The sequence below is a fragment of the Mauremys mutica genome, chromosome 9 (assembly GCF_020497125.1).
Source record: "Mauremys mutica isolate MM-2020 ecotype Southern chromosome 9, ASM2049712v1, whole genome shotgun sequence".
NCBI classification, from domain to species: Eukaryota; Metazoa; Chordata; order Testudines; family Geoemydidae; genus Mauremys; species Mauremys mutica.
The window spans coordinates 96,341,840-96,355,869 of record NC_059080.1 but is presented as its reverse complement, the minus strand read 5'-3'; the positions used below and the strand labels follow the sequence as shown (position 1 = coordinate 96,355,869).

General features: G+C 45.6%; 1 protein-coding gene across 1 annotated transcript in view; it reads left to right on the top strand.

The window, feature by feature from the left end:
* Positions 1–14,030, top strand: part of MCF2L2 (MCF.2 cell line derived transforming sequence-like 2) — a 296,032-nt gene that overhangs the window by 122,514 nt on the left and 159,488 nt on the right. The window contains exons 8-11 of the mRNA XM_045031256.1: positions 2,076–2,225; positions 9,038–9,162; positions 12,092–12,206; positions 12,997–13,116. Coding sequence (XP_044887191.1) covers positions 2,076–2,225; positions 9,038–9,162; positions 12,092–12,206; positions 12,997–13,116 — 510 coding nt within the window. The remainder of the gene's footprint in view (positions 1–2,075; positions 2,226–9,037; positions 9,163–12,091; positions 12,207–12,996; positions 13,117–14,030) is intronic.

Below are 14,030 nucleotides of genomic sequence, written 5' to 3'. Positions count from 1 at the left end.
AATTGGGGGGGCTCCCGGTGGGTGCTCAGCACCCACTTTTTTTTTTCCCGTGGGTGCTCCAGCCCCACAGTACCCATGGTGTCGGCACCTATGCACAAGTGTAAGAATGCGATCCTCCTGGCCCCATTGAAGTCAACGGGAGTTTTATCACTGATATCAGTGGGACCAGGATTTCACCCTAAGAAAGAAGCGAAACAGGCCCCGAGTCTCAACGGTACTGAAGAAATACCTTTACGAAAGACAAGAAGTTGTTGTCTCTTCCGGAGAGGATGAAACATGTAGATTATTTGTGGGCTTTGCAAATGTTCACAAACTTGCAACGTCATTCAGTTTAAAAAAAACGTAGCTAAAGGAAAGTCCGTCTTGTGTATTAGGAACAGAAGATGCTAAGCTGGGCCCGTATGTGGTATAGATACTGTGTCTGGGTTTTGGAGGGTTTATTGGTTAAAATTTTTCTCTGGCCCTTTTTTAACACTGTCTCCCAATATTTGTTTTACACTGAGCACATAGCATGCAGTTCGCATAGTTGTTAATCTAGAATTTCAGCCTTCACCGGAGCAGGGAATCTTACAGCAATCAAGCTAGCAACCACCACCTATGCATTGCATAACTGGCCTTGACAACTTCCTGAGCACCGGTCTAACTAGCTTGGTCCGAGTGTAAACATTTGGGAGAGAGAAAGCAAAGTAGGAATTGCTAGCAGCTATAAGGAATGCAACCTCTGCTTGTGCCTAAAGTAGGGCAGTGTTCTTGTAGGAGGCAGAAAAAAAATCTCATGCAGCTACTTGATGCACGATAAAAAGCTTTTTGTCACAGCCGATGAGTTTGATCAAAGTATTTCACCCTGAAAAACTAGTATGGGAGTGAGTGGTTTGAAGTGTTTGCGTGCTTCTTTCCATAGCCTTCGTAACTCTCACTTTCATCTTAAGAAAAGAAAAGAATTGCTCAGTCTCGCTTTGGTTGTGAGAAATAGTTGTGTAAGAGCGTTCCAGGGGTGGAGAGGCAACAATACTCAAAGTTGTGTTAAGTTTTCAATAATGATATGTCAGTGGTTCCGAAAGGGGGCACGGAGGAACATTCAGGGGGTGCTGCAGGGCTCGGGCTAGCCCCTAAGGAGGGTAGAGAGGGAGCATCACCTGGTCCAGCTCCGCCTCCATCTGCAGCTCCGCTCCCGGCCACGGCCCCAATCCCACCCCCAGCCAGGGCCCCCAACCAATGGCTTCCGCTCCCGACCCCAGCCCTGGCACCAGCCTCAGCCCCCTTACCCCTGTTCATGCCCGTCTCCCCCCCAGGAGCCCCGGCCCCGCTTCCGGTCCCAGCGGTGGGTGAGCGTGGACGAGGTAAGGGGGGGCCGTGGCCATGAATAGTTTGGGGACCATTGCAATCCCCGCAAAGGAATGGAAGGGGATGACTGTGGAATATTGCTTCAAGTACAGATGGGCATTCTGGATTTGTACAGCCTGATACGTGAGATGTAGACAGATATTCTCCCTCAGTGAGGATCTGACTATAAAAACATTAACCGGAAAAGGCCTTGCTGAGTACTTCAGTGTCCCCTCAGCCTAGACAAGGCCTTACATAAATGCTTTCAACATTGCGGAATATTCTAGTAGGCTTCACACAGGCCTAGGAGCCAGGATTCTTTAAGTTCCAATCTTGGCTCCCACACCGACACCCTGTGGCTTTGGGCAAGTCACATTCGCTCTGGGAATTTCCCCAGCAGGGAAATGGAGGTGATTGTAATTGTTGATCTGCCTCATGTGATGATGCGCTGCCTGGGCTGTCAGCAGGACTTGCACCTGGGATCTGCAGCACTGCAGCCCTGAACTCTACAGCTTGAGCTAAAGGACTAACTCCATTAGCTAGTAGCAGTATTAACTTGTTATCCCGTAGTGGACCATCCACTAGAGCAGCAGTTCTCAAACATCATTGCACCGTGACCCCCTTCTGACAACAAAAATTACTACCAGTATGTTACATTCACCACTTCAGAGCATGGTACCATACACTAAGAAATACTATTGAACTGCGAAATAACCAGCTTGTGACTCTGTATAATGCTGCTGCTGTTCCAGGCCATTGAGAACTTTGCCATGACAGTGAAAACGACAGCACAGATGCTACAGACCTTTGGAACGGACCTGGCAGAGACTGAGCTTCCCAACGATGTGCAGTGCACGGAGGAACTCCTCTCCTCCCACACGGAGCACCACAACAAGCTGAAGGTGAGTAATGCTGCGTGGCAGCCCTACCCCTGGGTGCCTTGTTGGATTTCCCAACAGCAGGTTTGCTCTCTGCATTGATTCAGCCTTCGCTTGCTCCAGGGAGGAGTGAAAGATAAAGTGCCTCATTCTTTTTTTCCCAGTTGCTACATAACTAGTAATTACCTAAGCTACAGAAGCTGGCATTAAATTAATGCTAGAGGCTGGCCAATAGATGTGTTAGAACAAGAGTCCTGACTTTTTTGGGGTTGCCTGGTAGAGGACTGGCTTTTCCTGTGCTGGTTGAAGGCAGAATGGGTACGAGTGTTACCTCATGCTGTAGATTGGCACTAAAAGTTGGTTTTGCCTCGTTCCTTTCAGATGGCAATGCCTGGCATTGACAATCTCACTTACCACGTTATGGGGAAGTGGTCTAAGACTCGGGTATGAAATACCTACGCTCCCTGGCTATGCTAGTTTCTTTCAGGAAACCTGGCAGCTCAGAGCAGGTGTAGATGAGGTGGAGGTAGGAAGCACCAGTGCTTCTCTACTCCAGCACTGCCATTGTTATTAACACCAGGGCTAGTGCCAGAGGCGGAGAGTTCCCCAAAAAAGGCTGATGCAGATGAAGCCCCTCAAAACACACGGTCACATCCTGGCAGTGTCATCCAAGACCTTCTATGGTGGATAAAGTGTGCAGTTTAGTGTGTGTGTGTGTGTGTGTGTGTGCGTGTGTGTGTACATTCGTTCATGTTCCAGAAGAGAACTTAAAAAACAAGGTCTTGTTTGCTGTGTGTACTCATACAAAGGGTATGTCTACCGTGCAATATACGCCCAACGTTTAGGGCTTGAGCATCTACACACATTTGTAACCCCAGCTTAGGAATTGTTGAACCCTGGGTCCCAGCCTGGGGCTCCAGCATCTACAGTACATTATGCAGCCCGAGTCCAACCACCTGTATCCCAGAATTCCTCCCAATATGTGGCCACTCTAACCCTAAGTTTGTGGTGCAGTGTGGGAAAAATTGACTGTCCAGAGGACAAAGAAGGTCGACCCGTGGGATTGTGGGATGCTTTTGGCAGACTCCCAGAGCGTGAGTCCAGGAGGGCTGTGTCTACACTGCAAACCAATAGGACTTGAACGCAGGGTCCCAGCTTGACTCAGGCTCAGACCCTCCACCCATGTAGGGTCCTGGGACCCTAAGTCCGAGCCTTATGTTAGAGCGATTTATAGGTGGATGTAAGGGGGGCTAGGCTTGAGCCTGAGTTCAACTCCTGGTATTACACTGCAGTGTAAACATACCCTAAAAATCCCATGGTAGATGTCTTAAAAATAGGTTTTTTTCCCTGGTATCTTGGGCCCCAAATATCCCTTCTCCCTTATAAGATGAAGTACACCAGCTGCTATCCTCTCCCCTAGGGGACAGGGATAGCTTAGTGGTTTGAGTATTAGCCTGCTAAACCTAGGGTTGTGAGTTCAATCCTTGAGGGGGCCACTTAGGGATCTGGGGCAAAAATTGGTCCTGCTAGTGAAGGCAGGGGGCTGGACTCAATGACCTTTCAAGGTCCCTTCCAGTTCTAGGAGATTGGTATATATCTCCAATTATTATTATTATTTTAAGTAGATGCATATCAGTGGGGCTATGTGTATAAAGGACACAATCCATGTGCCTTCAACACCCATTGACTTCAGTATGCTGTGATGGCTCTCAGCACATGGCACGATCTGACCCATAGTTTGTAAAGTGCTTTGGGATCCTTGAAGCCACTGCGTGTTGAGGGGGTCTAAGCTGTGAATGCCACCAGAGGTTTTGTAATGGGCGCGTGATCTGTAGATTTAAAACACATATATGTAAGCGTAGAATATTACTAATTATTCTTGTTCTGTTGTACATCGAACAGGAGTTTCCAGCACAGACGAGTGCAGGCTGCAGCTGTAAATGTTTGTGCCGCATCTCTGCTGAGCCTGAAGCTTAGCTGGGCGATGCAGGTTGGGAATTGGATGGCACTTGAATGTTTCTGAATGGTTGCTACAGTTGCATCAATAAGGGTTGAAACACCCTCCCTGCACATCAATGCACAGAGGTTAAAACCAGAGGAGTGTGGCTGTTATTGCAGACCTATTGCACTCTTACAGCAAGCCATGAAGTCCACTTGCTGGTGGGAATTCTCGGGAACCTAAATCCCGGTCTTCCAGGCCACACGTGTGGTTGGGGGATGCCTTAAAATTCAATGAGATCCTCTCTCTCCTTGGAGTTGAACAGAATCATTCTCTCGCTGCATTTCAGCTCCTGCATTCTGAGTGGATTTTTTCAGTTGTTGGACAGGTCCATTGTGTGCTTTCGGGTTTTGCAGCTGCATCCACTGCACTGCCAGTACCACCCCTTTCAGGAGACTCTGATAGGCTCTTGGGCAGATGTAGCTGACTTCAAAGCAGTGTTACTGATAGAATAGGATTAACAGGAGTCTCCCTCACCAGCACTCCTACCATTCAGCAAACCTAGAGCTGCAGAAATCACTGACTCCGCTCCTGCCACCGAATTCACTCTATATTTGCCACTGTTTTTCTTTGTCCTTCCCTGGCATGTTTGTCTGAGGGCTCATAATAGCATGTAGATTTAGACAGCGCTTTAGCTTTTCAAAGCATTGAACAGACAGAAACTAGTTAATAGGAAGAGTTGAAATTAGGAGACTAGATATTGTTCTTTTTCGCCTGGATCTATTCTGTCCTTTGGCTGGGACACAACAGCGTCGTAGTAGGGCCAGACGGTGCTCCGCTGAAATCAATGGGAGCTTTGCCATTGACTTCTGGAGAGGCAGGAGCAGACCTTAATTAGTCAATGTGCTGTTGAGATGGCTCTGGCAGAGGTAACTGTACTAGAAGGATGCTAAATAGTTATTTGAGTGAACTGAAGAGAGCGCCCTCTTCTCTTGGCAGCCTTGGAAGCACCGCATTCGGAAATCAGTCCTGAAGTCAGCATGGACTGGATTGGTGAAAGCCAGGGTTGTCACCCGGACAGTCTGGCTTTTGGCTGGTGTGTCCGGGTGCCTTTGACAAGCCCTGATGTCTGGTTGTTGGGGGTTTTTTTATCTTTGGAAAAGGTGGCAACCCTAAGCGGAAGGAAGGAGGCAGCGCAGCAGCTGCCACGGCCATCTCCGGGGCCAGGCTGCTCGTGCAGCTCGCGGTGTGCAGGGGCGGGGCCTTGGGGGGAAGAGGTGGAGAAGGGGGCGGGGCCTAGGGGAAGAGGCAGGGCAGGGTTGGGGCCTCAAGGGTCCAGTTCCCAGCCATTAGAAAGGGGGCAACCCCCATGAAAGCGTAGGGCCTGATTCACAGCCCAGTGAAGTCAATGGAAAGACTTCGACTGATTTCAGTGGGATTTGGATCAGGCCCTTATTCTGGGGGTAATTAAAGATGGGAGCCTGCCACGTAAGGTAACTCAGTTTCTCAGGAGCTTTGCTGCAGAAAGCGGAGGCAGATTGCGTCAACGAAACTCATTCATATACATAGCCGGAGGAGGAAGAGCCATTATTAAAATTTTGTCTGAAGGAGGGAAGCACTAAAACGAAATTGATTTTTTTATTAATTCACAAAAATAGATGAAACAGCTCTCGGCCATCTTGCTGTTCCCTCTTCCTGGACGCCTTCCTTGAGCTCCCTCTAGTGTTCTCAAATAGCTATTGCATCAGCTCACTCCTGCTCTGTTCAGTTGGCATTGACTACAGCGTCCGCCACCTCCAGCGATTTAAAATGAAGGCGACTTTCCTTTGTGCAGCCCAGCTCAGCCTGAGAGTGACAATGAAGCCCAGTGAGACAAAAACTTATGCAGATGTAGCAAAGACTATTTCATGGAAATCCTCACAAGACTTTAAAATGCATTTCAGAGCAATTTTATGCTCTAGTTCCTTACTGTGCCATGCCACACAAAAGGAGCACGCTAGAATTCAAACCCAGCCACAGCCGCAAATTGCACAAAGCCACCGGTGATACCAAATCAATCTCCTTTTAATCTCTGGTCAAAACAAACTTTAAACAACTACTCACTTGGTGCCTCTACTTACCATCCACCCTGGGTACTTATCTGGCCACAATTACCACAGTATCTGAGCACCTCACAATCTTTAATGCGTTTATCCTCACAGACCACCTGTTAGGTTAGGGCAGTGCTCAGGGTGGATTTGGTTTAAATCACTAGTCAGGAAGACTTGATTTAATCATGGATTTCTACGGAAAAGTGCATTCTTGTTGGTTGTTATAACCTTAATACATATTCTTGACAACTCATACATAGATAGATGTAGGTTTCATTTTTAGAAGGTACACACTATACATTTTTAAAGTGATTTATTTTGAAAACTTTTCAGATTAGTTGTACAGCTGTATCAGAAATGATTGTTTGGTTATTTCATTTACCAAACGTAACTGAAGCAGATAGTTCATCTCCCAATGACTTCATAAATATCTTCAGTTCAACAGGTTAATCATTAATATTTGGAGGATTTTCTTGCCATGCTGTATTAGGAGGAGATCACCACCATTTAAATTGTTTTATTTAACTAAAACAACAATGTTATGTATTCTGGATTCTTTTTCTTCAACGGTAAACATATAATGTTTTAACAAAACAAGCATATGAATCTTTGAATGTAGTTAAACATTCGAGTTTTTCAAAATCCATTTTGTTTTTGTTAAAATTGGTTTTAACTAAAATAGTTAAATGAAATATTAAAAAAAAATTAAATTGACTATGTCAGCCAGGTCAACATGAGAAATTGAAAATATTGGCTTCTTCGGCTAACTCAGTCGTCTTCACCTTAACTTTCCTGTTTGTTCGTTTACAAAACTTTTCTTAAACATGTGTGGCAGAGCTCTGACCTTGCTCCCGTGGGTCCTGCGCTTCTAGGCGGTTTATGCTGCCTCAGTGGCTCACTGTGACCCTCCACGTAACCCTTCTCTCTCTAGGGCCAGGGTTACAGTCTACTGAGCCTTTTTCATCATAGGCTGCAAGGAGGTTGGTGAGAGAACTCCCACAGTTTCTGTTCAGCCTCCTGTCCTGACAGGGACCTGACTTCCCCTTCCAGGAGCTGTTCCTGTAGTGGTGGGTTGGGGGGAACCCGGGCCCGCCCTCTACTCCGGGTTCCAGCCCAGGGACCCTAATGGTAGCAGCTGTTGGCAGCCAGCCTTTCACTGCCAGAGTTGCTACATTTCCCTGGGCCACTTCCCCACAGCTCTCCTGCTTCTCCCTTCTTCACCCTTACCTTAGGGCTCCTTTAACGATGGTTTGAGGGTGTCTTCAGTAACCAGCCCTTCAGCCGCACTTCCTCTCCTCTGGCTCCCTGGCTCCTCTGCCTGACTGGAGTGAGCCCTTTTTATAGTATCAGCAGGGCCTTAATTAGAGTCAGGTGGTCACATTAGCTTAATGGCCTCACCTGACTCGTTACAGGTTAATTAGAGTCAGGTGTTCTCATTAGCCTGGAGCAGCCCCTGCTCTGGTCAGTCAGGGAACAGAAAACTGTTAATCCAGTGGCCAGTATATCTGCCTTCTGCTATTCTGCTGTACCCAACTGGCCTGGGTCTATCACACATGATATGAATATATTGTCTCATACTATAGAATTAGAATTTATAATCCCTATTCCATGATGAGATATCTTGAGCTGTATCTTAATTAAAACTATTTTAATTAAAAACTATCTTTAGATAGGTTTTTTCCTCAAAAAGCATTTTATCAAAAAATCTGATTTAAATTAAAAAAAATCCGATTTTTTTAATTAAAAAAAAATCATTGATTTTTATCCACCCTAGCAGTGCTATTATCCCCATTGTACAGATAGGGAACGGAGGCACAGAGACACCGTGACTTGCCCAGGGTCACACAGGAAGTCTGTAGTGAAGCAGAGAATCGAATGTCGGTCTCTAAGTCCCAGGCTGCCTTTTTGTGGAGAATTTTTAACAGAGATCACATTTTTGTGAGTGGGCCCACTTGTGGTAGGGCTCTTTTTTTGGTAAATTGAGCCCAGCATTTGATTTCCTAAATTATTGGGAGTCCATTCTTGGTATTTTGTAACTGCTTAACTGTTTATAAATGGGCAAAATAATTTGTGTAAAGGAAGGTGACACCTGTTGATTACTGGGGATAACAACAGAGTATAGATGGGCAAGGTTAGCAATCGTAACTGATCTCATGGTTGCCATATGTGAGGTTAGGAAGGAATTTTTCCCCAGGTCAAATTGTCAAGTGATCTTGGGGGGTTGCACCTTTCTCTGCAGCATGGGTCACTTGCCAGGATTATCCGGGTATAGCTCATTTAATCATTTTCCTGCCATCGTGGGGGTCTTGAGCACTAGTGCACCTCAGTCCCACCTATTCTCTACCTATGGCACAGAATAATCTAGTCTCCCATGGTCTGCAATACTTCGGTCTAATTCTGATGGTTGGGGTTAGCGCCTGGATGCTGGAGGGTGTTAGCACCCTGTGATATATATAGACGAGATGAGGTAGTGATCCCTTCTAGCCTTAAACTCTATGACAGAAGGAGCATTTTGGCCAGTCACAACCCCAGAAAACTCCAGAATTATTCTGTCCCTCAAGAGACACCAAAATCATTATTGTCACTTATCACGTCAGGTTGCATCTCTTCGTTTCTAGGCAGGTCACTAAATGCAGCTTCCTCGTCAAGCACCCCTGATTTGTTCCAATGTTCAATCCCTACAGAAATACCCTCCATTGGCAATGGCAGTGCTTCTCCTTTGAGAGAGAAAAATAACGACTTAACCTGGGATTTGGTAAAACCTTATTTGAACTGGAGCATTTGTTTGTTTGCTTGTCTCTCTCCAGGATGAGCTGAAACTAGCTGTGAAGCAGGGGGCCACACTCCTGACGTGTATTAGAGAGCCAGTCACACGGAGCTCCACTAGCAAACTCAGTCCAGACGAGCTAGAGAATGTAGCGACGGTGGAAAGGTTGGTGAATTGGGATTACATCCTCCAGGTTGCTAACTGACCCCCTGAAACATGCAAATGTGATTTGAATCCTAATTTGAATAAGTCTTTATAGGTAGTTTTCTTTTTTTAATCATTAATTCACAGTGAGTTTTTAGGAATATGCTACTGCATGTTTGGTGTGAGGAAAGTCTAGCTATTAACTGGTGAAACTAACAGGACCAGTTCAAAGAAACCTTGAGCCTCCTCGGTCCTGTTTGGTGAGGTTATTGACTACAAGGCCCAAGGCTTGACGCGCAATCTTACTCTCCCTGTCCCGCCCACGCCCACACTCTCCTAATGCAGGTGGGAGTGCGGCGTTCCTGCGTGCATGTTAAAACAGAATGTGTGTGTGTGTGTCAGTGGATGGAGGAGCTCCCCTTAAACAGGAGTGTCACCGGTGTCTGGAATGGGTCCCAGCTAAGAGAGCCATCTCAGGTCAGACTGCCCAACCTGGGCAGACACTCTCAAACTGGTGGTATATTCTATACTTAGATTTAACCAAGCCAGCAACAAACATGTGTTTCTGGACTACTATACTAGCTCACCGGGAAGCCACCGGCAGTCCCCTTAGGCCCTCCAGCCTATATTATCGCCCAGATAAACTAGACTTCTGTGGTGACAGATTATTAAAACCAAAAATCACCACACATTAGGTTCTTCCAATCCCAAAGGATCGGTCACTCACCCCAGGTCACCAGATGCTCAGGATCTCACCAAAGACAACACTGCCAGCCAATTACTTCAGTAACTAACTCAGGTTTATTAGCTAAGAAAAGAAGTGACAATTATGCAGAGGTTTAAAGCTGGTAAGTTACATTACTGGTGAATGAAAGCTTGTAAATCTAAAATGCTAACAGGGCTGTTATATCTGGTAGATTTTTATATCTCTGGATTTGCCAAAATAGCATTGGGGACCTCAATCCTTTGTTCAAAGTTTTGTCAAAGTTCATCAGTCCAGAGATGATAGGAGAAAGATGTAGGGGGGCAACTTTTGTTCTTGTCTTTTATATCTTTACTTCTGTCCTGGAAAAATCCTGGCTGCGTTATGGAGTTAAGCAACTTCATGATGTACATGCTGGGCCACCAGTTCTTCATATGAATTGCAAATTTTGCGTGCTATGTACTGCTTATGCTGTCTCTGAAATGACATGCAGAGGCTCCCCTTCACAGCACCTTTTGTTATTCCTGAAGGGCTAACTTGGGGGTGTTTCCCAGACTCACCACAAGTTTGAGTTACAAACACACAGCAAAGTTTCATAACGTCACGTACAATGATGATACACACATCTAAACAGGATAATAATACTCAGCGGATTACAACTTTTCCAATGATACCTTACAAGGCATACTTTGTCCAAGATTTACCACAATTTTACAACAGCAGTGACCATCTTAGTGTAGACGGTCACCTTCCCTTCTATACAGCATCACAAGAGGTATGGAAGAATCTGAAATGCGCCTCATCCACAGCTTCAGTCAAGATGGATCTGTCCTCCCTGTTCCCCCCCAAAGGGCTCTGTTTAGTGTCATGGAGCTGACAGTCACTGTGCAGCAGCTTGTAACGCACACCGTGCTGCAGTGGAAGCGAAGCACTAAACATCATGCGGGTACTTCAGCTTGTCCCAATTGGGGTGAAGCAGCGTTGTCTGGGACGGCCCTGGAAACTAACAAGTGCTGTGAAATGCCAGTTATGCCTAGGTTTGTCTGCAGCTGAGGGATTGTGTTCTGAGAGAGCGAGCCATAACATAGAGTCAGACGGTGCCTATGGGAAATACAACCAGCATTCCTCCTGAGAGTGGGTAGAACAGTGCATAGAACGTGTTTCCGTGCGTTTCAGGTTATCCTTCAGGTTACATTAAATACATAGGGACAAATCTTGGTTCCCACTGAAGCTTCTGGCAAAACTCCCGCTGACTGGCTTGCTGGCTTGCCAGTGGCTCTGTATAAGCTCTCTGTACCTTGGTTTGCAGGTGTTCTGCCTCAGTGTCAGGGATTATTGTTTGAAGTCTCCTTTGGTGTGACCGTTAAACAACTGGCTTATGCTGAGCCAGTTATGGTTAGGGAATTTTCAAAAGATGGTTAGGGAATTTTCAATTGACTTCTGCTCACCTCTCAAGTTGTTAGTGTGGTCAACACCCAACCTTTGAAAATTACAGGCGCTTGATGCAAAAGCCAAAAGAACACCAATATATAAGCAGAGCACATTACTACTAGTCCAAGTTTGATGCTAAAATAGGGGGCAAATTGCATGCTTAGAGCATCAGTTGGTTGCATCAGGGGAAGGACGTTTTTCACACCACGCCCCTCCTACAGCATTGCACAGCTGACCAGCTATGTTAACCTACAGCACTTGCCCTAGGAACAGTTCACTGCCACAGGTAAGATACTGGGCTTGATGGAGCAATCTGGAATGACAAGCGAGAGGCACCTACTTTAAACATTTTGTTAAGTGAATGAGTGAAATTTACACACTTTGCACAAAGGTGGAATAAATTAACTTTGTTGAAGAACTAAGTGGAAACTGGGAGGGAGAGAGAATTCACCCCCATGGCCACACGCTGTGCATAGAATAGTTCTGTAGCTGCCTGCTATGCTAGCCCAGCAAGAGGGACTGCAGCCCTGGTGCATCCCCTACCTAAGGGTTTTTGGCCACTGGATCCATGTAGTCACAGACTCATTGGTCCCCTCCTCCTCCTCCTCTAGTCCACATTGCTTCTCGAGAACCAGCGTGAAGCCCAGCTCTGCCTCATACGTGTGGTGAAGAGTCTGTCTGCTCTGCTTTGGAGACACCTTCTGTAATCCCCAAACACCTGGCTGAATTTCACCTTCTCTGCATAACTAACTAACTAAACAACACCACACTCATAAATATCAAGTGATTTTCACTCTCCAATTAATTTCTTAACAGGTTATTGGCTCAGTTGGATGAAACAGAAAAGGCTTTTGATCAATTTTGGTCCAAACATCACCTAAAACTGGAACAGTGCCTGCAGCTCCGACACTTTGAACATGATTTCAGAGAGGTATTTTTGCTTATTTCTTAAAAATAGACTTGTCGCTAAAAGTCAGCATGTGTAAACGCTCCTTTTCGGTACTTTGTCGGCACTTTTGCCGACAAAATACTTCCAGCCCCACGAGTGGTGTTAGCTTTGTCGGCACAAGAGCACTCCTGCTGACAAAGCCGCGTTCACGCTGCCACTTGCGTTGGCAAAACTTTTGTCTTTCACGGGGGCTTTTTTAAGTACCCGGGAAAGACGAAAGTTTTGTCGACAACTTGGCAGTGTAGACAAACCCTCAGTTTCTGAATTTACTGACAAAAGCAGTTGTGTATTACTGTAATATTTACTCGGAACATGTTAATCTACAGGACCTTAGTTTAAAATTTGCTTTAAAAATATTTCATTAGTGTGTTGCTGAAGATTATAAAATCACCTCTCTAAAAATCCTTGCATAGATTTTTAGATCTGAGTATTCATCTTTAGCCTTAAATGCTTGGGTCTTCAGACATATAGTTTTTTTTAAATAAATCCTTCAAAAGACCACCCTTATCTAAAATACATATGTGAGCCCAGGCTGCTGTCGGGCATAGGGGCACTAGTTTAATAATACTGCATAGGGCCCCATAAATCCTAAGGACAACTCGTGAATTTTCTCCCTGACAGAGGCTGGTGCTTGTGGAGCAGGAGGATTGAGTTCTATCACTGCTGTCACCATGACGTTCTGAGTGCCCATGGTGTACAGCATAGTGATAGCCATAAAGTCCTAGGGGGCTGTGAATTTGTTATAAAATGAGGCTATTTGTGTTTCTTGTAGGTAAAACTGGAACTGGATAATCTGATGGACGCGCAAGCTGGTTTCACAGATATTGGAGACAGCGTGACTCGAGTGGAGCACCTCCTAAAGGAACGGAAACAACTGGAAGAGAAAGGACAGGTTTGCACTTTACTGGACTTTATAGTTCAGTTATTGTAGATTGCTACTGTTAGTCACTTTGTCCACACACCACACTTACTGTTCTGTGCGAAACCACCAGAAAATGCACTTACATACTACTGAGTAGGCATGTTTACAAAGGAACATGTCATGAGCTCAGCCTTTTAAAGTTCGGATCCAGATGTCGACTAGTCCAGCCTCCTAGGGTGTTAAGATCTGGCAGTTTGATTTGATCTATGATAAATATAAGGGCCACTTGCAAAATCTGCTTTTGGAATTCAAACCCCGATAAAGCTCAGGAGGGTTTGGAGCTGAGGTTTTGGGTTGAGTTCATCCCTTGGAACTTGAAAGTACAGAGTGAGCAAACGTTGAAAGATTCTCCAGTTAGACATCTTTAAATGTTGTTTTACTAGAAGTCAGTATTGCCTGAGCAGCTATTTCCAGCAAGGGATTCAGCCTGCATTAAACAACCTTTCTTTTCCAGGTCTTTTGGCCTTATAACTCCATCAGGCAGCTGTGATGAGCAGTAGGTTTACCGTCATTAGGAAACATCAAAGAAATGAATCAGTGAAATAACATCAAATTCACACGAACAGCTGCAAAAGCACAAGATGATCTTGTGTCTAAAGTGTGCAGCTGAGATCCAGTAGGCTTAGATTTTCTTCCTGGTTCTGCCATGGAAGTCTAAATGAGTCCAAAGTGGCATAGCTTGCACCTTGTTCCCACTCTCCTCGGTGTGTAATTTCTTAAACCAACTTAGACACCACACATACTTACTGATGTATAACTTGCACCTCTTAAACATCACCTCTGAGCGTCGCCCATTGAGTCTAAATTGGTGTCATGTAAACAGTGAGGAGGGAGAAGCAGACATAAATCAAGGGTGAGGACTCTATGAGCACCCACGGGCTGGA